The sequence below is a fragment of the Sus scrofa genome, chromosome 1, assembly GCF_054392235.1.
Source record: "Sus scrofa isolate SSC_HxYL_T2T_F1_AM1 chromosome 1, Sscrofa_HxYL_maternal_Yorkshire_Landrace_v2.0, whole genome shotgun sequence".
Classification (NCBI taxonomy): Eukaryota; Metazoa; Chordata; class Mammalia; order Artiodactyla; family Suidae; genus Sus; species Sus scrofa.
Window position 1 is genome coordinate 83,204,504 of NC_139383.1, and position 26,036 is coordinate 83,230,539.

Here is a 26,036-nt window from a genome sequence, read left to right on the forward strand (position 1 = left end):
GGGGCGGGGCCAGCGGACCCTCCCCCGCCGTGATTGGCTGAGGGGCGGGGCGACGGGCCGGAAGCCACGCAGGGCCACGTCTGCTGGTGCGGAGCGCCGCAGTCTGATTCCCAGCGCCGCGGCGGGGGAGGTGGTCCGCGTGGTGGAGGTGAGGGGGCGTCTCTCTGCAGAGGTGAGCTGGGCCGGAGGCTCGGCGGCGGCGGGAAGGAGACACTCTGGTCTGCCTGGGTTGGGTAGACGGACAGGATGGTGGGCAGGCAGGCGGACTGGCTCGCGGACGGCGCGGGACACACCTACTCACCGCTGCGGCTCGGGAGCAGGCTGGTGGCGCCGGCCCGAGGGTAGCGAACTGGGGCAGGGGGCTCGTCCCCCTCCAAGGCGGAGTCTCAGAGCTGACTCGGAAAAGTGGGGGCGAGAGGAGAGGGGAACTAAACTCGTATTGAAGTTTGGATGGAAAAATTGAATGAGGGGGGCAGTTCTCAGATTTTCTTAGAGTGGAAACAGTTTGGATTTGAAAATACTTTTTTTAAAGCCTTCGAATGGTCTTTGAAAGTAGTTTTAGGACCTGAAACGCTTTAAAGGGTGGAAACATTTTATCTTGACTTAAAAAAAAAAAAAAAAAAAAGGACTTTCTGGCTGAAAAGGGACTGGTTTACGCCCTTTTGAATAAACATGATACATTACTGACTAACTGGTCAGTTTTGAATAAAACGTTTTCAGGCTTGTGAAGTAGATTTAATGACTCTGGGTCAAAATTAACTTCCTGAATGCCAGCTTTTTCCAAACTGGACAAAAGCAAACATTTTCACCATTTCCTTTAGCTTTTGTTTATCCAAATAGTAGTGAAGGGAAGTAAAGAAAACAAGATAGTTAGGCTGATGGCTATGGGGACTGTTGTTCATCCCTGAACTAACTGGTAATGGGGCAGGTCCAGGAAGTGGATAGTACATACAGCTGAGGTTGGAAGCCCCAAGTTCCACCTAAAACCTGAGTATCCCAGAGAAGAAAGTAGTAGTGGGCTAAGGGCTGATGTTATTTATTTATTTACTTATTTATTTATTGTCTTTTTAAGGCTGCACCCACCTCATATAGCAGTTCCCAAGCTAGGGGTCAAATTGGAGTTACAGCTGCGGGCCTCCGCCACAGCCACAGCTGCTCAGGATCTGAGCTGCATCTGCGACCTACACCCCAGCTCACAGCAACGCTGGATCCTTAACCCGATGTTTGATTTTCAAAATTAAAGTGGGAGTTCCCTGGTGTCATTCATCAGGTTAAGGACCTGGTGATGTCCCTGCCGTGGCCTTGGTTGGATCCCTGGCCTGGGAAATTCCTCATGGCGTGGGGGTGGCCAAAAAAATTAAACTAAATTAAAGGTAAAAGGAAGGTGTTGCTGGTTTCAGAGCTTAATTTAGAAGGGTGTCTCCATCCTCCCTTATGAAAATACAAAAATCCACTGCAAGGTGTATCAGGAGGTAGGGCAGTCTTGGAGAGGAGACTTTGCCCTTTGCTTTTCCTTTGGGAATAGGTCTCTGTAGCCTGGGAGAAATAGCAGAAGTACACAGATTTCCCAGGTACTTCGTCTGCTCTGCGGTCCCAGCCCACTTGAGAATGTGACCTTAGGTGTCTGTCAGCAGCTCCTCATGTAAAATTTAAATTGTTTAACTGAGACCCAGGATTAAGTTTTCCTATTTGTAAGAGGAGATGATCCCTGATCTTGTAGGAATCTCTGAATCTAGTTAAGGAATCTTCGCTTTAGTTGGGAATGGACCATTTTAAGTTTGCCTAGGGCCCGGGAATTGTTGGGGACGATGTGATTTCTGTTCTCAAGTGGATGATCCAGGTAATGCTAACCCCCCTGGATTTTTTCTACCATTCTTTTCTCTCAAACATAGAGAGAAAACATAGAGCCTCTCCTCTTTGGGGAGGCTCAGAATGAATCAGATCTCTCAGTTTGGGGTGCAAGGTTTTTGTTTGTTTGTTTTTTTGTTTGTTTTTTTGTTTACTTTTTACAGCCCCACCTATGACATGAACGTTCTGGGCTAGGGGTTGAATTGGAGCTGCATCTGAGGCCACAGCCACAGCAACACCTCATTCTTAACCCACTAAGGGAGGCCAGGGATTCAACCTGCATCCTCACAGAGACAATGCCAGGCCCATAACCTGCTGAGCCATTACAAGAACTCTAGGATGGCAATTTTTGGAGCAAATTGTCTTTGAAAGATTTCTTATTATGTCTGAAAAATATTCCTTAGTTTTGTAGACATGGATTTAGATGCCATTACCAAGCACTCAGCATCGCATGCCAAGCCTGATGGACTCATTCTTCAATATGGGACCGCTGGATTTCGAACGAAAGCAGACCGTCTTGATCATGTCATGTTTCGAATGGGATTATTAGCTGTCCTGAGGTCAAAGCAGACAAAGTCTACCATAGGAGTCATGGTAACAGCATCACACAATCCTGAGGTAATGCATTTAGTGCCCCCAGTAAAGCAAAGACCAAACCTTTGTTTGCAGGACCAAACCATAGTGTCTGAGCGCTTTGATCCAAAATAGATTCCAGTTCTCAGAATATGCCCTCTCACTGCTACATGCCTTTGGCTTTGAAATGACTTCCTTAAACAAGTGGTCATTTAGCTCATGACTGTTTAAAGGGTGTGGAGAGAATGAAATGAGATGGTCATTTTTTTTTCTTTTTTTTTGCTGTGTGTCCATATTGAGAAATAACAGAATGTCATTCCCAAGTAGTTGCAGTGAGACAGCGTCAGTAATAAAAACTGTTACTGCTTTTAGTTGAGCAAAGTTGGAAGAGCTTGGAGACAAGCAGGGGAAGGGGCACGGGCAAATATTTGAAAAGATTTAACTCATTTTGAAACTTTTCAGACAACATTTCTATAGCTGGGGCATGGTTTCCTGTTCTGAACGAACAGCCTAAATATGGGGTTCTGCTTTGGGCAGGTTATTGATGAGGCCCGATGGTTCTAGTGTTCCTGATAAGTCTTTGAAGCGTTCCTTTTGACACAGTTGATCTTATTCTGTACTGGCCTGTAACTCACTAATACATGGTTTAAATAATACACTTGTGTTTGCTACGATATGAGACTTGTACCTTCGTAGCTAAATCAGCAGCAGTTTTTATGTGTGTTAGTGAAGGATTGTAACCTCCTCTCCACCCCAACCCTGAAACAAAAGGACGTTGCTTATTCAGTTTGAACGTGGATCACTGTGATTGTGTGTGTCTACATCTCCATAATTGCTTAATGACTTGTAGGCAGAACCCCAAATTCATTGTGAGTTCCAGAAGCACTTCTCAAAACAATTCTTAGCTAGCTGTTGACATTTACTCTGAACCACACTTTATATCTTTCCAGAAATTTGAGCTGCCCAGAATGGAGGTGCCTCTTCTCAGCTTCTGTGCCACACCCACTGGCTGAACACCCACTGGCTAACACGATGGCCAGTGTGTTCTCAGAGTACAGCCAGAGCAAAAGGATCCCCAGGGCCCTGGTTCTGCCACACTTGTACCTGATCAGTTAGTTGCCGGCCAAAGCAGAGGTAACAGCCCTGGAATACAGCTGGCATGTGTGGCACAGTGGCTGTGGGTTTAAGACTCAAGTAGATTTGATGTTTTAATACCAGCACCAACACTTATTAGCTGTGTGAACATGAGCAGATTACTTGCTCTGAATTTTAGTTTTCTTCAATTAAGACCAGAGTGACCGTAGGGTTCTTAGGTGGAGCTCATGTGTGGTGAGGATTTGCGGAGGTGATAGAAATATGACATCTGGTCCTGTGGCTGGCCTTCAGCAGTCACCAGGGAGACTGGCCGGCCTTCACTTTCATTGGGGGGACAGCAGCTTGAGTGTACTTCTTCATGTCACCCTCACAGCTGTGCACAGATGGCTTCTCATTTGTTTTTCTTTGAAGGACGACAATGGTGTAAAATTGGTTGACCCTTTGGGCGAAATGTTGGCGCCCTCCTGGGAGGAACATGCTACCCATTTGGCAAATGCTGAGGAGCAAGATTTGGCACGAGCCTTGGTGGCCATCAGCGAGGAAGCAGCTGTGAATCTGCACCAGGACGCCTTCGTGGTGATCGGTAGAGATACCAGGTGACTGTCGCAGCTGCCAGCGAAAGCTTCTTTGGGAACAGTGGTTGCCTTAGTTTTAGCCCCTGGGACCAGGTGAAAATCAAGCCAAGTGGAACTGCCCTGAGAGGCTTCTCCACATCCGGGTCTTTTCAGTAGGACATGGGGGCCAAGTCACTGCTCTAGCTTGGACTTTGAGCCCCAGCTCTCACACTTACTATGGGAGCTGAGCAGGCACTTATCCTTTCGGAGCTCACCTTTGCTCACCTGTGATATGTTGGTGATGAGGCCTGCATCGTGTGATCCCTATTGAGAATGGCAAGAGATAATGTAGGTAGTGTACTTGGTTCCTGGCTGCAGAGAAGCACAAGCAAATGTCTTCCATCCCTTTTCTTCTGTAGGTTTACTCAGTCTCCATAGGGTAAGAACAGGTGATTGTAAGTTACTATTTTTAGAGGTTTATTTTATAACCTGTGTTATTGGTTGATCATATGTCATTTTCCCATGCTGGAGTTCATGGGAAAACATTAACAATCTATATTATTTCCATGTATTTGTCATGTTTGGCAGCTTTTACCTTCTGTTACAAAAAAAAAGATTATTATAAATGTTAGATTAAAAGTGTGCTTTGAAGCAGAAGCATTCTCTTTTGCGTAAGATCTGGTTTTAGCTAAGGTTCTTTTTTTTTTTTTTTTTTTAATCTTTTTAGGGCCACACTCATGGCATATGGAAGTTCCCAGGCTAGGGGTTGAATCGGAGCTGTAACCGCTGGCCTGCACCTCAGCCATAGCAATGCCAGATGCAAGCTACATCTGTGACCTACACCATGGCTCACGGCACCACCAGATCCTTAATTCACTGAGTGAGGCCAGGGATCGAACCCACTTCCTCATGGATACTAGCTGGGTTTGTTACCACTGTTCCATGATGGGAACTCTCCAGAGATTCTTTCTAGAGGATATTCGTGCTCAGTCTCTGAATGACTTGGACTAGTGTTTGACCCTTACTGTATTACCAGAGGGACTTCCTCATATCACTGACTGTGGATTTATAGGCAGCACAAATAGCCAAGTGACTTATGATCTGAAGCAAATTATCTCTCAGTAAAGCCGTCCACATGTATTTGCCTCTCAGCTATTATCTAGTTTAAATAATAGAGAAAATCTTTTTCTACAAGGCATTTGTCTATTGATCTGCTTTATTTTTAGGAGGTAGACTGACTTTTTATAATGAAAACTAGGTTCTATACTCTTAATGGTCTAATACCCAGCATGCGTTGTACACAGCGTATGCATTCATTGTTCACTGTTCTCAGGCAGTGTAGGTGTTGTTACAGTCACACCTGAATAGGGATTTGGATGGGTATAGTGTATGCTTTATCCCTCTTTTCTAAATTCATTTCAGAGCCAAACTCTCCAAGAAATATATTGTGAAAGGCTACTGGAAAATGCTTCCACTTTACCTGTATTATCTTTTCAGAGTTTGCAAACTTGGCAGGTTTCATTCAGTTCAAATACAATGGACTTATTTTTCTGAAACCTGTAGCACAGAATTTCAGCATATGCTTTCACACATAGCAGCTCAGTCAGTCTTGGGATAGGATATTATTTTCTCCCTTTTCTTTCCTAGGCCCAGCAGTGAGAAACTTTCAGAGTCTGTGATAGATGGCGTGACTGTCTTAGGAGGTCAATTCCATGGTACGTAGTTATCGTGACTCGTAAATTAATCTTTAAAAAACTTTTTTAAATAGGTCACAAAATGAGTACATATTTAACTTAGAACTAAGTTTGAAAATACAGATTAAAAACTTTAAAAAGAAAATGAACTCAATGTAAGAGTTCTCGCTGTGGTGCAATAGAATTGGCAGTGTCTCTGCGGTGCCAGGACATAGGTTTGATCCCCGGCCCTGGCACAGTGCCTTAAAAAAATCCAGCATCACCATACTGCGGCTCAGATCTGATCCCTGCCTAGGAACTCCTTATGCCACAGGGAGATCAAAAAAAAAAAAAAAAACACTCAATATAAACTACTAGCTTTTTTTTTTTTTTTTTTTTGCTTCTTAGGGCTGCACCTGTGGCATATGGAAGTTCCAGGCTAGGAGTCGAATCAGACCTATAGTTGTTGGCCTACAGCCGCAGCAACGTGGGATGCAAGCCTTGTCTGGGACCTGCACCACAGCTCATGGCAACGCTGGATCTCTGACCCACTAAATGAGGCCAGGGTCAAATCTGCATCCTCTTGGATACTAGTCAGATTCATTTCTTCTCCACTGCAAAGGGAACTCCAGGCTTTTTAAGTTAAAAAAATTAAAAAATTTTTTTTCTGGGCATGGCTAATATATTTTACTTGTCAGAGATTAGATATAGGAAATACTGATCTTAAGCCACTTGTTCAGTAAGGCTGAATTTCCTGCGGTAAAAACCCTTGCAGTTGCTTGAAGATGTTCATTCTGGGGTTTTGGTCAATAATCACACATACCCTGGTAGCCAGTCACGTGGTGAGTCCGCTGTCCTGGTCAAGTCATCATGGGAAATATCCTTGGCCTACTCATAAACATGATGTTAAGTTTTGACAGGTGGATTTTCCCATTTTATCAAATGAAGAATTACATGCAGCACAATAGGCTGGCATCCTCATGTCACTTGTGCACCTTGTGAAGGTGGTGTCTCTGCAGTGGTTGATCCTGACCCCTTCAGCCTCCTTGTGTTCCCTCCCTTTCCAGTTACCTGACCTCTTCTAGGACTCTCTTGGTTTGCTTCTCCGTTAGCGCTTCTGGTCATCGAGGCTCCATCCTGGTTCCTCCAGGGAACTGTCTCTTGGACACTTATCTATGGTAAAGCAAGATCACCCAGTCCGGGGTCACCCAGGTCCCAGGGTCCCAGGAGGGTTTGCTTAAGCCTCAGGGGCACTGCACACCTCCAGGTGCATTGCACTTTGTCACCTGTATATGCATGGACCTCTCTTGCATTGTGCCTTGTCACCTGTGTGTACATGGACCTCCAGGTGCACTGCGCCCTGTCACCTGCGTGTGCACTTTTCTGGGGAGAGAAGTTATAGCTTTTGTCAGATATTCAAAGGGATCCATGATTTAAACTTAACCCTCTGAATCTGTATTTTAAAGTTTATTTCAGTTGCTGTCTTGGCAGCTCCCCATGCTGTGACTGCTCCCTTTCTTTAACTTCTGTTTCCTTGGCTGCTATTACTTCTCTGTTGGCTGGCTCCTCTCCCATCTCTCCTAACACAGGCATTCTTCACCTCTTGCTTTCACTTGGTCTCATTTCTGAATGAGCATCTTTACTGCTGTGGCTTCAGCTGTATGTATTCTTTTTTTCTTTTTTCTTTTCCTAACGCTGCACCTGCAGCAAATGGAAGTTCCCAAGTTCCGGCCCAGGGATGGAATCCGCGCTGCACTTGCCACCTATGCCACAGCTGTGGCAATGCTGGATCCTTTTTAACCTACTGTGCCAGGCTGGGGTTGAACTTGCACCTCTTCAGTGACCTGAGCCACTGCAGTAAGGCTCTTAACTCACCGTACCACAGTGGGAACTCCATAGCTGCATATATTCTTTTATTCATTCATTCATCAGTTGATCAAACATCTTTGCCTCCCTGCTGTGTACAGCCCTCCATGCAGTCTGCTTCACCGCATATCACAACCTGCATTGAGAAACCCATTTTTTTTTATCATTGTACGCATGCACACATGCCTGCGTGTATAACTGAAGATTTCATTGAACAGGGCTGACCCATGATACTACACTATTGCATGCAGCTGTTCTTGTTAGAAAAAGGCAGAAATGCTGGCTGGATCTCACTAAGTAGATACGATGGCCTGTCGACAGGCTCCGGCTTGAGGTTTGAGAGCACCAGTCAGTGATGTCTCCATGTACGTAGGTGGCTGCCCCCACCCCAGATCCACCCTGCCCCAAACCCTGTTCTTTTTGCCATTCCCCAGAATGGTTGACTTTTTCAGCACTGTCATTCTGACTCTGAAACCATCTGTTTTCTTGTGTTTTTAAAATTTATTTATTCATTGTTTTGAGAGGGTTTTTTTTGTTTTGTTTTGTTTTACCCTTTGCTCATTTCTGTCTCTAAGTTGATGTATTTTGGCAAATGAAAGGAAGATACTGAGGGAAGCTAGTAAAGAACAGGGTTAGGGGAGCTCACTGGTGGCTCAGTGGCTTAAGCATCTGGCACTGTCACTCCTCTGGCTCTGGTTACAGCTATGGTGTGGGTTTAATCTCAATTCCTGGCCCAGGAACTTCTGCATGCTGTGACCAAAAAAAAAAAAAAAAAAAGAAAAGAAAAAGAAAAAAAGACTAGGGTTAGAGAGGTCAGCAGGGGTCAAGTTCTAAGCTTTATAGGTCGTGGTAAGAATTGGGGTTTTATACTACATGCAGTGGGATTCCATTGAAAGTTTTTTGCTTGTTTGTTTTTTGGCTGCCCTGCTGCATGAGTTCGCAGGCCAGGGATCCAGTTTGAGCCACATTTGTGGCCTACACCACAGTTGCAGCAGTGCTGGATCCTTAACTCACTGTGCTGGGCTGGGGATTGAACCTGCATCCCAGAGCTGCAGAGATGCCAAAGTGGGAACTCAGCATTGAAAGTTTTCACGCCTGAGCATATAATCACATTTTCATTGGAAGCCAGTCACTCTGAATGTTGTGGAGAGGTAGAGGGAAGTTGTAAGAAAGGAAAAGAAACCACCTAGGAGACAGTGCAGTCATTCATGCGAGACTGATGCTAGTGAGGAAAATGGGAAAAAATTGGAATTAGTAATGGATCAGAAGAAGTTTGTGATATGGTGTGAGGCTAGAGCTGTGAAGAATGGATTTTGGGTTTCTGGGTTGATCTGTGAAATAGGTGGTAATGCTTTTTAATAAGTAACTGTCAATAATGGTCACTTAATTTTTTTTCTAATTGGTTACAAAATCCTTTTGTTTCAACCTTCAGTGTGTCTTTTGGAATACTGTTTTTCCTCTCCTTAGACACTTCCATTAAGCTAATCTTAGCTCTTAAGCCACTTTTTTTGACCTCTTTCACCTTCTCCCACATAATCCTTATGCCAAAGCTGAAGTTGCCTTCATAAAATACCATTTCTATTATGTAACTGCAGGGCTAAAGAACCTAAGGGGATTTTTGTTTCCTGTCCAAACTCTTATGCTTGACTTTGAAGACCACTGATGGATTTTGTCCCAGAGTATTATTAGATCCTGGTCCATCTTTGCTCTTTCTCTTGTTTCTTACTCCCGGTGCTTTTATGTGTTTCACTAGTTGGACTATAAGCTGTTTGTTTTCTTGGACAACATTTGTGGGCCATTCTTGAGGTTTATGATGAAGGTGCATTTCCCTGGCTGAGTTTAGTGTTTGCCTCTGCTGGGTGCATAGGATCCCCCTGGCTGGTGGGTGACAAAGTTCTTTGATGACAGGGTTCCTTTGGGTCCCTGTGACTACATGAGTTTGGGCTGGGAGTCTGGGGAAGGCCTTGCTGTGGTGACAGCTCTTCAGGGGTGGGCTTTCCCCCTCTGCTAGTTCCAAGTCAGCTTTCTGGGGAGGAGGTCCAGGGGCTGACTCCTTCTGGCTTTCCCCTGTGCTGAAGAGTAGTCCTTTAGGCTTCACTTCCTGAGGGCCTGTTCTCCCGGGTTACACATCTCAGACCAGCCGTGGACTTTGTGCACTGAGAACCACAGCTCCACTTCTGGTTTAGAGGAAAGCCCTCAGAGCAAAACTGGCTTCCCTCAGCCCATATTCCAGAGTCCTCGCTTCACATAGATTTTGGCCAAATTCCTTTGTAACATTGGTACTGCAGTTCTTTTTAAAAAGAGGTTTTTCTCCTATTTAGCATTTCTGGATTATTTTCAGGAGGAGGGTCATCTCAGTCATGTAGTTTGTAATGTTACTGGAAATAGAAGTCAATGATGACTTTCCTACATTGCTCTATTTTTACATTGTGACCAGTCTATACTAAAAGATTGGGTTTTGCTATCAGTACTAGTTCTTCTTTCTTTTAGAATTGAGTATGTGTCTAATATGTGTCTTTTCTACAACCAGTTAATTCTGGCACGGTTCAGGTGAAGGGCTAAGAGCCACAACACCCCATCCCTGGCTAGGCTTTCAGATGCCAGTTACCTGGGTTTCTGACAGCTCTCTCCCTGGGGGTGAGTTAATTTGCTTCGATAGTTAGAATTCAGGGGAACATTTTACTTACTAGATTACCAGTTTAGGGAGTTCCCTGGTGGCCTCATGGTTAGGCACTTTCACTGCTGTGGCCTGGATTTGAGCCCTGGTCTGGGAACTGAGGTCCCATATCAAGCTGCCCACGGCAAGATGAGCCAGAAGCACGCAGATGGCAGAGATTTCTGCGGGAAGGGGCGTGGAGCATCAGTGCTATCTGGGCACACCAGTCTCCACTTGCTCACCAATCTGGACCGCCATCCTTTTGGCTTTTCCTGGAGGCCTCATTACATGGGTGCAATTGATTAGATCATTGGCCACTGGTGTTTGAACTCCTCCTCTAGCCCTCCCCCTAACCCCTCCTCGGAGTTGGGGAGAATGGGAGGGTGCTGAAAGTTTCCATTCTCTAATCACCTGGTTGATTCCCTGGCAACCACTCCCATCCTCAGGTTTCTAAGGGCTGTCCAAAAGCCACCTTGTTAACATAGCAAAAACACCTTTATTGTTAAGGAAATTCCAAGGGTTTAGAGCCTCTGCCAGAAATGGGGACAGAGACCAAAATTATATTTCTTACTGTAATATCACCCTGTGACATGTAAAGTTACCACGATTTCATGGATGTATATACCTATTTCTGGAGCGCCTAAAAGTTAGCGTTTCTCGTGTTTTCTGTCTTTTTCTGAAGAGGATTTGTCACCCTGAAATTCACGCGCTAGGAGTCTTGTTTTTATTCGCAAGTATGGTAAGTTGTTCTTTGTGTTTCTGTGACAGACTATGGCTTGTTGACGACACCGCAGCTTCACTACATGGTGTGCTGTCGAAACACCGGTGGCCAGTATGGAGAGGCGACCATAGATGGCTACTACCACAAGCTCTCCACAGCCTTTGTGGAACTTAGCAAACAGGTGAAAGTCTTCCCAGTGTGGTTAGAGTTTGAGCACATGACTCAGATAACATCAGGAGAACAATTTAATTAGATAATTTGTTACCCCTTCTCCTTTTCCCAAAACACTGCCCATCTCCCTTTTCCTTTTAGGGCTCCGCAAGATCTCACCCTTGCATCCTGCTAACGCTGTTGTGAGCGTTTGCTTGGCAAGGAGTGTGGCATGTTCTGAAATGGCTGGGGGAGACCGCGGTGCATCCGCAATCATCATAAGTGTTCCTTCAAAGGAATTTGCTCAGAGAATTATTGCACTTGCTGCTGGCCTCATACTTGAGGCGTCTGCCATCCAGAAAGCTTTTCTTCAGTGTGTGTATTAGCTTCATAAACCTGAACAAGATTTGAGGAGTATAATGTGTTTCATCAGCTAATATTGAGTGTATGTTATTGTCAGACACAGTTAACCCAGTCCAAGGCCTCATTCTCATAGAACTTAGATTCTGGGATGAGGTTGGGCAGGAGGGGAGACTGACAAGAAAAAAGGCAAATATGCCCGGTGCTGTCACAGGCTATGAAGAGGGAATGAGCAGTGTTCTTACCGCTCATTCATTCCCACATTTGAGGAACTGTCGTGTAATGCAGAATCTGATAATATTTTAAGAGACCTTGCTTAATTGAGGCAACATTCTAAGTTCCATTTCCATAATTTATTCAGTCAGTGAAAATGTTTAGTGAGGCATTTTCAAATTTTACTTTGGTGTAAACCAGTATTCATCTGAACGTGAGCACTCTTTTGTTTCCTGGGTCAGAATAGACAAGTTAACTGAGATAATGGAGGATGTCTACCTATGCGTATGTATATATATGCTTTATGCTTCACTTTTACTTTTAACTTTCAATTTTTCCTCCATGTGTGTTTTCCATTTCAGGCCTCCTGCAGTGGAGATGACCACAGAACACTGAAGGTTGACTGTGCAAACGGCATAGGGGCCCTGAAGCTAAAAGAAATGAAACACTACTTGCCCCAGGGGCTGTCAGTTCAGCTATTTAATGATGGGACCAAAGGGAAACTTAATCATTTCTGTGGGGCCGACTTTGTGAAAAGTCATCAGAAACCTCCAGAGGGTATGTGAAATACTGGTTTCACAGAGTTCTAAAAACACATTTCATTTACGGACAGAGGTGGTCAAGTGACTTAAGAGCCATGCAGCTCATCCTGGCTCTGCCATCGTTAGACTCTGTCAGCACTGCACAAAACATGTCTGTTCCCAGCCTTCAAGTCATGTGAGTCCTCTCAGGGTGTAGGACATTGGGTGGAAGATGCAAAATCCAAGTGAAATTTTAGCAGTGGTTCTCGAGCTTTAGGAGGCATCAGATTGGCTGAAGGGATGGTTAGCTGACAGATTCCTGGGCTCTACCCCCGAGTTACTGATTCTGTAGGCCTGAGGTAGGACTTAGATAGGAATTCACATTTCTAGCACATGCCCAGGCCTTGTTGATGGTGCTGATCTGGGGACCATGCTCTGAGAATCGCTTATCAAAGGGATAGCACTAGTGGAGTTCCTGCTCTGGTGCAACAGAATCAGCGGTGTCTTGCTCTGTGGGTTAAAGATCTGGTGTTGCCACAACTGTGGCTCCTCTCTGCTCCCTGGCTCAGAAACTCCATATGAGGCAGGGCAGCAAAGAAAGAAAAGAAAAAAAGGATAGCACTAGTAAGTAGCTCTGTTTTTCACTGTATCTGAATTAGACACATAATGGAATACAACTCTGCTTAGTTACCATAGCAAAATCCATGACTTCCACAGCTGGTGTGTTAGGTGGGGAGACTGTTCTTCTCATAGTTGTTGTAGTAAGAGGTGTTTCATATTTAAGTTCCATTACGGATCCCAACTTGTTAGCCTTTGGGCCAGACCTGGCTTGCAGGTGTATTGTGTGGTCTACTGTGTGTGTGTGTGTGTGTGTGTGTGTGTGTGTGTGTGTGTGTGTGTGTGTGTGTGTGTCTGTCTCTGTATGTTTAATTGCATTAGTTGCCACCATTTAAAAATTCTATGATTTCACTGAAATCCTGGGATCTCTGGCTTCTCTTTATGGAAATTAGAAAATGTCCATTCTGGAATTCCCATCATGGCACAGTGGAAATGAATCCAACTAGGAACCATGAGGTTGCAGGTTCAATCCCTGGCCTCACTCAGTGGGTTAAGGATCTGGCGTTGCCGTGAGCTGTGGTGTAGGTCGCAGATCAGCTTGGATTTGGCGTTGCTGTGGCGTACGTAGGCTGGCAGCTACAGCTCTGATTAGACCCTTAGCCTGGGAACCTCCATATGCTGCAGGTGCCGCCCTAAAAAGACAAAAGACAAGAAAACGCCCATTCTCACGAGGCCTCAAATTAGGGCTCACGTTAGGGCTGCAGTGGGGTGGCCCACCCGCTTCGGCTAGGACATTCCCCCACAGGGTGCCATACACCTCCCCGCTTGCCCCTCTCATTCATGTCCTGCCTCACTGTAGGAAGTGTTTCAGCCTAGTCAGCCAGTTTGAGCTCCTTTTCACTGAATGGCTTGTTTTGACCTCTGTTGACAATCTAGCTCAGGGTTGCTTGCTTAGCCATTCACTGGCTTTGAGCTTGTTCTTTCTCCTGCCCTATAGGATGGCCTCCATTTCTGATTCCTGCATCTTGTGCTGTGCCCCACAGCCCACCTCACAGTCACAATAGTCACATTCCAGACACAAGCCTTTCATTTCTTGGGTTGGTCCCTCCACTCCTGTCCTGGCAGAAGAGCCACATCTAATTTGATGTACCAGTTGCTGAGTTTTCAGTAACTTTAGGCAGATTACACAAGCCATTGATCTCTCATGGGTTATAATTCTTTGCCCTTAATTACCAGTGTTCGTTATTGATGCTGTGACCACATAAAAATCACCTTTCTCAGAATTAGATCAAAGCATATAACCTCATCTCTTGCCAATTATTTTTTTATATGTAAAGGACGTGGTACTAGGGGAACTGTATTCAGAAACACCTGTAGCTTACAAAACTGTGGGAGCCTGTATTGCCAAACCACTGGCTGATAAGATGGAATTTTATTTTAGTATCCTGTTGGGTTTTGGCTTAGATTATGAAAATTCCTTTTTCACTTAGCTGTGAAAGATACTGATAAAAAAGGTAGATACCAGCTGAAAAATACCAGTAAACCTGTATACACATTTAAGAGTTAAGACATTAGTTTTTATTTGGAGGGATAATTTTAAATACCTCTTGCCAAGTCATAGTGGACCTGGTTCCGTGTAACACAGAAGGCCAGTTATGATGAATACTGAACTGAAAACATTGTCCCTTGTAACTGGTGTAAGAGAAAAACCAAAAACTTCTCATGTCAAGTTTTATTCCTATTCCTTAGACTGAAATGGCATTTTAACAATTTTGTGTGCTAGGAATTGAGATGAAGGCCAATGAAAGATGCTGTTCCTTTGATGGAGATGCAGACAGAATAATTTACTACTACTGTGATGTCGATGGCCACTTTCATCTTATAGATGGAGACAAGATTGCCACACTAATTAGCAGCTTCCTTAAAGAGCTCCTGTTGGAGGTACAGTGGGGTGGCTGGCCGCCCTTTAAAGCCAGACTCATTTGGTGAGGTTGTTCTGTGTCAGGCAGTCACATGAACATCTCAAAGCCATAACTCATGGGAAGTTCCTTTCATTTGCGGCCAAAAAAAAAAAAAAAAAGGTCATTCCGATCATTTCAGCGTTGGGGCTCTGGTTTTGGAACCTGAGGGAGTGCCCTTTGCTTTTTCACATTGGCGAAGTTTTGTGATTGGAAGCTTTCTCAAGTTTTAGTTTCTTCACACCTGGCATTTTAATGAGATTTCCATGAACGTCATTCCCCAGAGCCTCAAGTTTAAACAGAAAAATCTCATCCTTTGAGGAATTTATTTACTATGATTGTGATAAGCTCCATGATAGGAGATTTATTTTGTTTCACTCTTTTGGAAATCTCAGGCTAGCTCTAAGTATAAAGTATGATGATACCTATTTTATCTGGAAAACGTATACTTTAAGATTTCAGTGTATTCTTTTATTAAAAAACTAAAGAGGAGTTCCCGTCGTGGCGCAGTGGTTAACGAATCCGACTAGGAACCATGAGGTTGCGGGTTCGGTCCCTGCCCTTGCTCAGTGGGTTACCGATCCGGCGTTGCCGTGAGCTGTGGTGTAGGTTGCAGACGCGGCTCGGATCCCGCGTTGCTGTGGCTCTGGCGTAGGCCGGTGGCTACAGCTCCGATTCAACCCCTAGCCTGGGAACCTCCATATGCCGCGGGAGCGGCCCAAAGAAATAGCAACAACAAAAAAGACAAAAAAAAAAAAAAAAAAAAAAAAAAAAACTAAAGAGATCAAGAAGCCACAGTATCTTTAAAAACAGTCTCTGTTTTTCATTTAATTTTACAGGCAAAAGACGGATTCAACTTCATAAGAATAGTTAAGCGAAAATTGTTAAGTAAAAGGAAAGCCCTACATACATGAATGACTTTATGAATAATTATGCTGTCAGAGTTCCCGACGTGGTACAGCAGAAACAATCTGGTTAGGAACCATAATGTTTTAGGTTCAATCCCTGGCCTCACTCAGTGGGTCAAGGAGACAAGATAGCCACACTATCTTGTGTGTGGTCCATAATTTATATGAAGATTCACCCTTAGTGTTGCATATTCTACAGGTGTAGATGAATGTGGAAGAACATGTTCCCATCCTTATGGCATCATACAAGGCATTGCCGTGAGCTGTGGTGTAGGTCACAGACATGGCTCGGATCTGGCATTGCTGTGGCTATGGTGTAGGCTGGTGGCTACAGCTCTGATTGGACCGCTAGCCTGGGAACCTCCATATGCCTAAAAAGACAAAAGACAAAAAACAAAAAAACAATTACACTGTCAACCCTTAAGGGTTTTAAACCTGCCCAGAAATCCACCTCAGTATGTGGTTTCCCTCTGTCTCCTAATGAAGCTTGTTATTGGTCATGCACCAGCATTCGAGATAATGAACATTTCTTATCCTGTAGGAGGAAGAAAAAAGATAGCTTCGCAACCAAGATGTCTTTCATAGGCAAATAAATGGTGGTACATGGAGACCATGAAATATTTTTCAGCAGTAAAAGGAAATGAACCATCAATCCATGGAAAGACATGGAGGAAAAGTGAATGTATATTATGAAGTGACAGTCAGTCTGGAAAGGCTGTGTATTATAGTACGAGTCCAATTACATGACAACCTGCAACACAAAAACTCACAGAAACTCTAGAGACAGTTGAAAGATCAGTGATTGCAAGGGGAGGGAGGAAGTGGACACTGAGGGATGAATAAATGGAGCACAGAGGATTTTTTAGGACTGAAAAGACTGATGCCATATGGATGGGAACGTGTCCTCCACATTTGTCTATACCCGCAGAATATGCAACATTAAGGATGAATCCTCATGGACCAGTATAGACTAAATCAGGTGATTTTAAAACAAAAGGATTCTGGTAGAATTGCTCTCAGTAATGCTGAAAAGTATTTTAACTTTTTTTCTGGCAGACATGTAAATTTTCAGTGAGTTATGTAAGGCACAGCTAAACTAACTGGCTGATAATCTTCTCATCCTTTAGAACTCTCATTCTGCGTTTACTTTTGTAGGGTCTTTACTGGATGGCAAGGTAATTATTATTGTTTTTGTCTAGATTGGAGAAAGTTTGACTGTTGGTGTTGTGCAAACTGCATATGCAAATGGAAGTTCAACACGGTATCTGGAAGAAGTTATGAAGGTATTGAGCCATTTCCGTTTCCTGGTAGCTTATTATCTTCTATTGTAAGATATCTCTGTGAGGAAATTACACCCTCCTAAACTTTATGGGTTGTAGTGCCTGAAGCAAGCTGTTGTCTACTTAAGGGTAAATGGAAATCAAAAATCAGAAAAGAATTTAAGTTGTTCTTTGTTCTCTGGTCTTTTGTAATGAACGTCCATCTTTGTAACAGCAGAATAAGCCAGTTTGACAGTTCAGGAGTGTTTTCATAGGGCTTGGAATCACCTCCTGGAAATACATGCACTGAGGAAGAGAGCATCCCATCCGCTTCCTGAGAGTTTCTCTTTCTTCAAGCCAGAGCCCTGTGCACTTGTCAGAGAGATGAGGAGTCGTATGGGTCCTTGAGGGGGGGCAGTTAGCTAATAGCAGTGGCCATCCCACTGATGATCAGGTGGATGAAGGACAGACTGTGTGTGGCAGATGGTACCGTGAAGTCTGTTCAATAGATACACTGCCTCAGTCTTGTCATGGGGGCGGGCGTGGGTGTGGCTCAACTCCTAATACAAGAAAAAGCGGAGGTTCGGTAGTAGAGGTGTAAGATGTGGGGGAAGATGGACAGTGGATTGAGAGTCAGAGGAACACCAGGGGTCAGGGAGGAGTCTGGCTAGACCAGCCTAACAGGACTCTTGCCAAAACACAGGCCTGGGGGTGGGAGATCCTGGCTAGACTGGTAGCAGGATTCTTGACAAAATTGGGCCCTTGGAGACACGGACAAGGACAGGACATATTCAGGCTCAGAGGAGCCCAAAGAGTCTCATTGCTGGAGGAGAACCCTTGGTCGCTGGTTGTCCTCGGCTCTGCGAGAGGTGGGCCTGCTCTCTGCCTGGGCAGTTTGCTTTCTCTCAGCAGGTTGTCTCTGTGCAGCACTGTCTGGCTTGATGCCTGTTCACTAAGAAAACTGCTTCCCTGCTCTCCTGTGGAGACATTTTCTGGGTTGGTAGATTTTATTTCTCATTGTTTCCCCGACATCCCAGGTGATCATATTTTGCATCACACTACCTGCTTTAAGAGTTAGAGGATGGGTGGCCAAAATCGGGTCTGTTTGCCTTTACTCTTTTTCTCCCTGGCTGGGGTATTTTTTGCCAACATTTGTGGCCCTTTCCACATTCCTACATTTCACTAATTTTTGTTGCCTTTCCATTCTTTTCAAGCAGGAATGGTGAAGTCCGATTTCTTTATGATCTGGTTGGTACTTTAGTTTCCATGAATGAGCACAGCAGGTGGACGAGGACCAGGCATGGTGTGCCCAGTCCACTGCTGTCACTTTTAGTCAGCTTCTTCAAGAGAATTTTCGTGTGAATTTCCTACTTTTTAAGTCTTGGCAGCTGATTCGGAATTTAAAAGAAATAGTGGGGACGCCAGATGAACACACTGGGAGGCAGCTGGTTTGTGCCCTGATTTAAATACATCACACTAAACTCACTCATGGGACTCTCAGTTGCCTGCTGTTTGCAGGGTTTTTGTGTTTGGTATATTGTTTTAGTATTTTTCTTAACTTCTGCCTTAAAAATTTCTTATAGTAAGATACCCCATTGAAGAAACTGAGTATCAAGTGACAGTCCCTTTCTCCACACATTCTCTTCCCGATGCAGTATCTTTAGCCCTAGCCATCCTCAAGCTCTCCTCAACCGATTTGGACCTGCCCTCTTCTCACTGTGGCTGCTCTCAGTCTTGACTTAGCCATTGCTTTCCTCTCAGATCCACCCAAGGCCGGCTGCCACTGTGCTACTCCAACCACTGTCACTTCGTACTGGGATTAGCCCTGAAACCACCTTAATTTATGAGCCAGGGTTTATATAGCACACTGTGGCTTGAAGGCCACACCCAGCCTGCCAGCTATTTGCAAATCAAGCTTTATTGACATGTAGCCATGATTGTTTTCATGTGGCTGCCTTCAGACTGCATTGGCAGAATCTTGCAGTTGTGATAGAGATCAAAAGGCCTGCAAAGCCTAAAATAATGGTTATCTGGCTCTTTAGAGTAAAAGCTTGCAGACCCCTGCCCTGAGCCATTGTCCACACTGTAGCTAAACTGAGCTGTCTAAAATAATTGGATCATGTCACACACATTTGTAATCTTTCATTATAAGGGACCCTCAGCCTTGTGCTGCTTTGGTGCTGTCACTCCCCCACAGTGACACTTCTGCTTTGTGTTTTTATTGCTTAGTTGTCTTCCTCACCAGGAGGTTTTTTTTTCCTCTTGTATCCCTGGGATCATAGGTGCACAGAGAGTATTTGCTGATTGAAAAACGGCTGTTGTCTTTGTTTAAATATTGTGTTACAGGTACCTGTCTATTGTACTAAAACTGGTGTGAAACATTTGCACCACAAGGCTCAAGAATTTGACCTTGGAGTTTATTTTGAGGCAAATGGGCATGGCACAGTAAGTTCTCCTAAATTATGTCTCGCTTTTGCTGGCACTTTTTGTGATGGTGGTAATAGGTAATGCTCCATCCACTTTGCTGAAATGATTGAGATGGTGATAGAATAAGATTTAGTTAATATATCTAACTGGTTCCATGAAACTTTGGCTTTTTTTTAGACTGTAATGATCTTTGTGTGTAATGAGATACAACTAATTTGTTCCTATTATATGGTTTCTTTAAAAATATGTAGTTCTTAATTTTCCTACAAACAGGTGGCCTGTACATCATTTAAAATATTTTCCTTCAACTTAAAATATTTTCCTAGCTGTGGTGAATTGGAAAGTGTTAGGTCGAGAATTAAATTATGAGCAACTAGAGATGAGTTTAATTAGCAATAGACATATAAAAATTTTTATGGCTCTTAATAGAATGTTTGAAAAAGTTTGATACAATTCACATAAAATTTACTATTTAATGTATATAGATTTTAATATATTCATAAAGTTCATAATTTGTCTTTATTAAATATTTTTATACCTAGCCTCATTTCATAAATGGATTTGAAGTAGCTGATGGAAAATGTTACCTAGGTCAAATCATTTTAATTTAATTCAGAATTGGCTTGTAGAGGCCACTAATATAAGAAGTTCTTAGAAAATACAATTAAAATAGCACTTGAGTGATCTAATGCAGGGGTTGTAAGTGATCTTAAAGGGCAGGTAGTAAATAATCTTAGTCTTCACAGGCCATGGTGTGTCGCATCTGCTCAGATCTGCTGGTGGAGGGTAAATGAACGGGATTGGCTGTGTTCCACAAAACAAGTGAGCAGCTTGCACTTTAGTTGACCAATATGTATTTCATCAAGTGGCTGAATATAGCATGCTCTATTCTTTAATATTGGGTCTCCAAAGGCACTAAAGTCATGGGCAAGGCAGTTGAGGAACATGTGTGTTCTATTAAATGTCCATGGCACTAATGTGATATACGTGATTAGCCTCTTTTGTACTTTTGCCTAGCTTATGTCCTCACAAATTTAGGACAAGAAAACTCTACTAGTTGCAATGAATTATGTTCTTCAGAGTGAAATGGATACAGGTAAGGCTTTAGGAACCTGGTTGCCCAGAAGTAGTCTAGCTGGCACAGGGCAACATTTAAACTCAGCACGTGCATTCACCAGTTTTGTAATTCTTAAAGGAACTTTATTTCCCCCCTCGCAGTATCTTCTGGTTTCTGATTTGATCTTACATTAATTTCAAACATTCGAAAGCTGCCATTTTCCCCCCAAACTCGCTGAGTTTCAAAAGTAGTTTAAGATAGTACTTATGACTGGGGCATGCATAGTGTTTTCTGATTTTATGCTTTCTTTTGTAGGTACTGTTTAGTAAAGCTGCTGAAGCAAAGATAAGACAACTAGCAAAAGAACTGGAAGATAAGAAAGGGAAAGCTGCTAAGATGCTTGAAAATGTTATAGACCTGTTTAATCAGGTCAGAACTGATGGGGTGGTGGGTGTTTGGTTACTTTTTCATTATTCAGAAGGTGGACGGAATAATGTGCTGTATAAAAAAATCAAAGTGGAGAAGTAAGTGGTGGCAGGCTCCTTGTAACAGTTACTGAGACTTACACTAAAGTGCAGTGATGGAACAGTTTTGTGCTTCAGATTTTCAAGTAATACGTAGCTTATACCTGGAGTAACAGATTCAGCGACCAAGTATATCTGTAAGGCTCAATGTATTTTTTAAAACCAGCCTTCTCAAGGGAATTCAGGAAAAATTATCTCTGATATAAGGGGTCAGATTGGGTTTGGAGTGGAGAATATGGCAATGAAAGCAAAGCTTTCAGTGAAAGCAAGAGAACTAAACCTGAGGGTCTCCCACACACTGGGCACTTTACATGCCTCGTTGTGCAAATACACAAGAAGGTCGCCAGAATTCTTATTTTGTAAATGAAACAAAGGCTTAGAGCTACTCAGTAGCAGAGTATGAATCCAACTGTATGTGTGTCTTATCACTAGGGCTCCTATTTCTCCACTTTACCATGAATGATGCTTTCTGTCAAGATACCAGCATAACCTACTATCTCGAAAGGGAGCTAGTTATAAGTAGGTTTTTTTTTTTTTTTGGTCTTTTTAGGGCCACACCTACAGCATGTAGAAGTTCCCAGGCTAGGGGTCGAATTGGAGCTGCAGCTGCCATCCTGCACCACAGCCAACACCAGATCTGAGCCGCCTCTGGGATCTATACCACAGTTCACGGTACTCCCCACTGAGCGGCGCCAAGGATTGTACCCGTGTCCTTATGGACACTAGTCTGGTTTACCGCTGAGCCATGATGGGAATTCCATACATACAGTTTTGAGTCATAGAGTGCCTTGAGTTATCCAGTCTGATGTGACTTTATAGATAGATAAGCTGGAAGATTAAGGGCAAGCAGGTTTCAGTTTTCTGTGTCCTTTTATTTTCTCCTGTAGATCTCTTTTCCTCATTTTCCCCCACACCAGTCAGGAGTTAGGGGCAGCCAGCACACCTTGATTGGTTTCTAGGACAGAAAGCATTCATACCTAAGCTCTGTTTATATTGTGTCCCATATCTTGCAGGCAACTGGTGATGCAATTTCTGACATGCTGGTGATTGAGGCAATCTTGGCTCTGAAGGGCTTGACTATACAGCAGTGGGATGCTCTCTATACGGATCTTCCAAACAGACAGCTGAAGGTTAAGGTGGGAGTGAGATTTTAAAATTACTTCTTTGAAAATTAAGTAAGGCAGTTTCCTGCTATACATACATACTGCATAGAAAAGACCATTTTCTCATATCTTTAAAAATTACAGAACAGCTTAATTTTTTCTTATTACAGTGTATTTTTACAGTGCTGTGCCAATTTCTGCTGTACAGCAAATTGACCCAGTCATTCATACACACATATACACACACACACACATTCCTTTTCTTCTATTATATTCTATCATAGTCTATGCCCAAGAAATTGGATGCAGTTCCCTGTGCTCTGCAGTAGGACCTCATTGCTTATCCATCCTAAATGTAGTTTGCATCTACTAACCCCAACTTCAAGTCCATCCCACTCCCTCCCCCTTCCCCTTGGCAGCCACAAGTCTGTTCTCTATAACTGAGTCTGTTTCTATTTTATAGCTAGGTTCATTTGTGCCATAGTTTAGATTCCAAACATAAATGATTATCATATGGTATTTGTCTTTGTCTTTATTTCACTTAGTATGACAATCTCTAGTTATGTCCTTGTTGCAGGGAATGGCATTATTTCATTCTTTTTAATGGCTCAGTAGTACTCCTTTTTGTGTGTGTATATGAGACTGGGTCACACACACATACTTGGGTGTATGTACATGTGTGTGTGTGCGTATGTATCTATCTATATGCACATCTCCTTAATCCATTCAGCTGCTGATGGACATTTTAGGTTGTTTCTATGTCTTGGCTATTGTAAATAGTGCTGCTCTGAACTTTGGGGTACATGTATCTTTTTGAATTATAGCTTTGTCCAGATATATTCCCACAAGTGGGATTGCTAGATAACATAGTAAAAAAAAATACAGTATAGTAAAAAAATACAGAATAGCTCTTAACCATACTGTTGTCATTGAGAAGTATTTGGTTTCCAATGGTTTCCAACTTTATTATAAATGTCTCACTTTAAAAGATTATAAAAACTTAAAAACAGAGAGCAAAATAAGGATTTCCTCTGTACCTAGCTTTAACAGATTTCAACTAGTGTCCTCTACCTCTTCCATATTATTTTGAAGCAAATCCTGGACCACTTGTTTCATGTGAAAATATTTCCTCTGCATTACTCCTGGTTTTCAGAGTATGTCCAGACGCTAGATTCTGAGAAATAGAATCTGTGGGCTGAAAAGGAGAGAATTTTTTAAAGGCATATCAGATAAATTGCTGATTGATATCTGTACATATTTATACCAGGTTATACATTCACCAACAGAACTTTTGAAAGATAGATATTAAAGCCAGAGTTCACAGAAGGGGCCGATGATTGTTCAGAGTAGTTTTTTTCTTCATCTTTGTCTTTTTATGTCTACACCTGCAGAATATGTAAGTTCCCAGGCTAAGGGTTGAATCGGAGCTGCAGCTGTGGCTGTGCCACAGCAACGCTGGACTGGAGCCACATCTGCAACCTACACAGTGGCTGTGGCAATGCCAGATCCTTAATCTACTGGGCAACACCAGGGATCGAACCCATATCCTCATGGAGACAACATCGGGTCCTTAACTCACTGAGTACAACGAGAACTCCTTGGATTAGTTTTCTTTCAGGAGATTCTTATTGTGATCCTCTTCTTAAATACTTATGATTATTTCATCAGTAACTAAGTCATACAGTAATTATGGCCATATTTAAATGGGGTCGATAAGACACTCTGTGGAAATCCATCTCTGTGCTGTACTTTGTGGGACAATAAGCTGAAATGTAGGTCTGTTCCTATTGAAATGGCCATGCTCTTTTGGTGGAAATTAGGTTGAACGGGTTTTAAGCTTCTGAATGGAGTGTGATGTAGTAACAGTGTGATGTAACAAATGCCTGTTGTGTAGGTTGCAGACAGGCAAGTAATTAGCACCACAGATGCTGAAAGACAAGTAGTTAAACCTCCCGGACTCCAGGAAGCGATCAATGACCTGGTAAAGAAGTACAAGCTTTCCCGAGCTTTTGTACGGCCCTCGGGTACGGAAGACGTGGTCCGAGTTTACGCAGAAGCCGACTCGCAGGTAAGCAGGGACAGGTCTAGTGAAGGGATGTGCATTGAGAGGAGGGGAAGGGGAGGGTGCAGCAGGTGAGAAAACCACTTTAATGGTGCCGGAATCTTCAATGTCTGACATTTATGGAGAATGTGACTTGTTTTCCAATTATCTAAGGCTCTTGTAATTTGTTACTGAAAGAGAAAGAAAGTTCTCATTTGACAAACCTAAAGTTCTTATTTCTTTTCATCAGTTCTGTAGCTAAACAAAATTCCCCAAATGTTTTTATTTATTCTAGATTTTCTGAAAGTGTCAGATTTCTGACTGTTGTGCGAATAACTAATAAATACTTAGTTTTACACTTGTTCAGGATGTGTATGCATTCTCAAGAGGATTGTATTTTTTTTTCTCCTTTAAAAACATAATCCTGTTGCTTTATGAAAACAACCAGCTTTGAGGCCCATTTCTAAATCAGGTGGCACCATCATCCATGCTGCTTACATTTCATCTTTGGACTATCAATTTGTTTTTCAAAATATTGCTTTTTTTTTTTTTTTTCCTTTTTAAGGCTGCACCCATGGCATACGGAGGTTCCCAGGCTAGGGGTTGAATTGAAGCTACGGCAATAGCCATGCAGGATCCGAGCAACATCTGCAACCTACATCACAGCTCACGGCAACGCTGGATCCTTAACCCACTGAGCAAGGCCAGGGATTGAACCCACATCCTCATGGATGCTAGTCAGATTCATTTCTTCTGAGTCACGATGGAAACTCCCAAAGTACTCTTTTCAAATAAAACTTTATATTTGTTTCTTCACTCACTCATGTCTATTGCCTTAAACCCTTGATAAAAGAGTTTGCTCGGCTGAGACAAAGTTAGAGTGTGGTGACCAAGGACTCAGAAGGAGGTATTTACAATTATTTAATCACAATTAATTTATACAGTAGCTGGCAGCCTTTTTGCAGAAACTTAGGCCATTCCAGAATATAGTGAACAAACATCCCTGGTGGATGAGAGGATAACTGGGCTTTAGAATGACAAACTCCTAGGCTAATGTGGCCTTCTTCCCCTTAAGAACTAAGTTTTATTAAATTAGCATGATAATCAAATCAGATTCTAAAGTTAGTTCACTGGGAACTTACCTGATTTAGAAGAATGTAACTTGTTTTCCTTTTATCTCAGGGTCTTGTAATTTGTTACTGAAAGGGAAAAAACATTCTTGTTTGAATATGTTAGTGAAACAGAATCAGAAAGCTCCCCCACTCCCCAAATTGCAAGTAACCTGCTGGCTGCTGTCTCTCTCATGTAATATCCTTTCATGTGCTTCACAGGAAAATGCTGACAGCCTTGCATATGAAGTGAGCTTGGCAGTATTTCAGCAGGCCGGAGGAGTCGGAGAAAGACCTCAGCCAGGTTTCTAAGGACATTGTTTTATATTCTTGAGAAACTGGATTTTTTAATTTTTTAAAAGTTTTCATAGAATAGTACTGCCATTGTTATGATAGGTTCAAAGACATTTATAATCATAATATTTATGGTGCACTTTACTAGACTGTTTCTAGATATGATTATTTATCTTAAACACTACTAAAATAATTCTTTAGAAACAGGTAAAAATACTATACTTGTTAAATTCAGTTTTTTAAAATGAAATTTACCTCTGCTATCAGTCTCACTAATGTAAAATTCTGAAGCTCAACTATATGATTTAATCATTGACTTTATAATATATGCAAGGAAAAATTCATAAAGCTGCTAGAAAATTAAATTTTATTTAATGCCAACTCCTTGTGATGTCTTTTCCATTGTTGTTACCTCACCAAAATGTCATTGTGCAGCACTAGTATTCCCCAGCGTTGATGCAAATAGGGAGGGTGAACAAGACTTCGCTAGTTTTTCCAGAGCAGTCTTCAGAAAAAAAGTCTTAGGTGACTTACCTCTTTGATTAACATCACCAGGGATTGGAGGTGT

At 42.8% G+C, this 26,036-nt stretch overlaps 1 protein-coding gene and 1 long non-coding RNA gene across 2 annotated transcripts; one reads left to right on the forward strand and one right to left on the reverse strand.

Annotated features, from left to right (window-relative positions):
• The first annotated feature begins 100 nt into the window (after nucleotides 1-100).
• PGM3 (phosphoglucomutase 3) lies at nucleotides 101-25,849 on the forward strand. The gene is given in 13 exon segments (NM_001444641.1): nucleotides 101-172; nucleotides 2,253-2,466; nucleotides 3,928-4,112; nucleotides 5,718-5,785; nucleotides 11,034-11,167; nucleotides 12,072-12,267; nucleotides 14,572-14,729; nucleotides 16,854-16,937; nucleotides 19,260-19,358; nucleotides 20,713-20,826; nucleotides 21,935-22,057; nucleotides 23,919-24,092; nucleotides 25,397-25,849. Coding segments are annotated over 12 exon segments (1,629 nt in total). The 5' UTR covers nucleotides 101-172; nucleotides 2,253-2,262; the 3' UTR covers nucleotides 25,487-25,849.
• On the reverse strand, nucleotides 24,003-25,482 carry LOC146406174 (uncharacterized). The gene is made up of 3 exons (XR_014807678.1): nucleotides 25,348-25,482; nucleotides 25,208-25,264; nucleotides 24,003-24,256 (listed from the first exon to the last, which is right to left on the reverse strand). It is a non-coding gene; the product is annotated as an uncharacterized LOC146406174 (long non-coding RNA).
• Nucleotides 25,850-26,036: the final 187 nt, after the last annotated feature.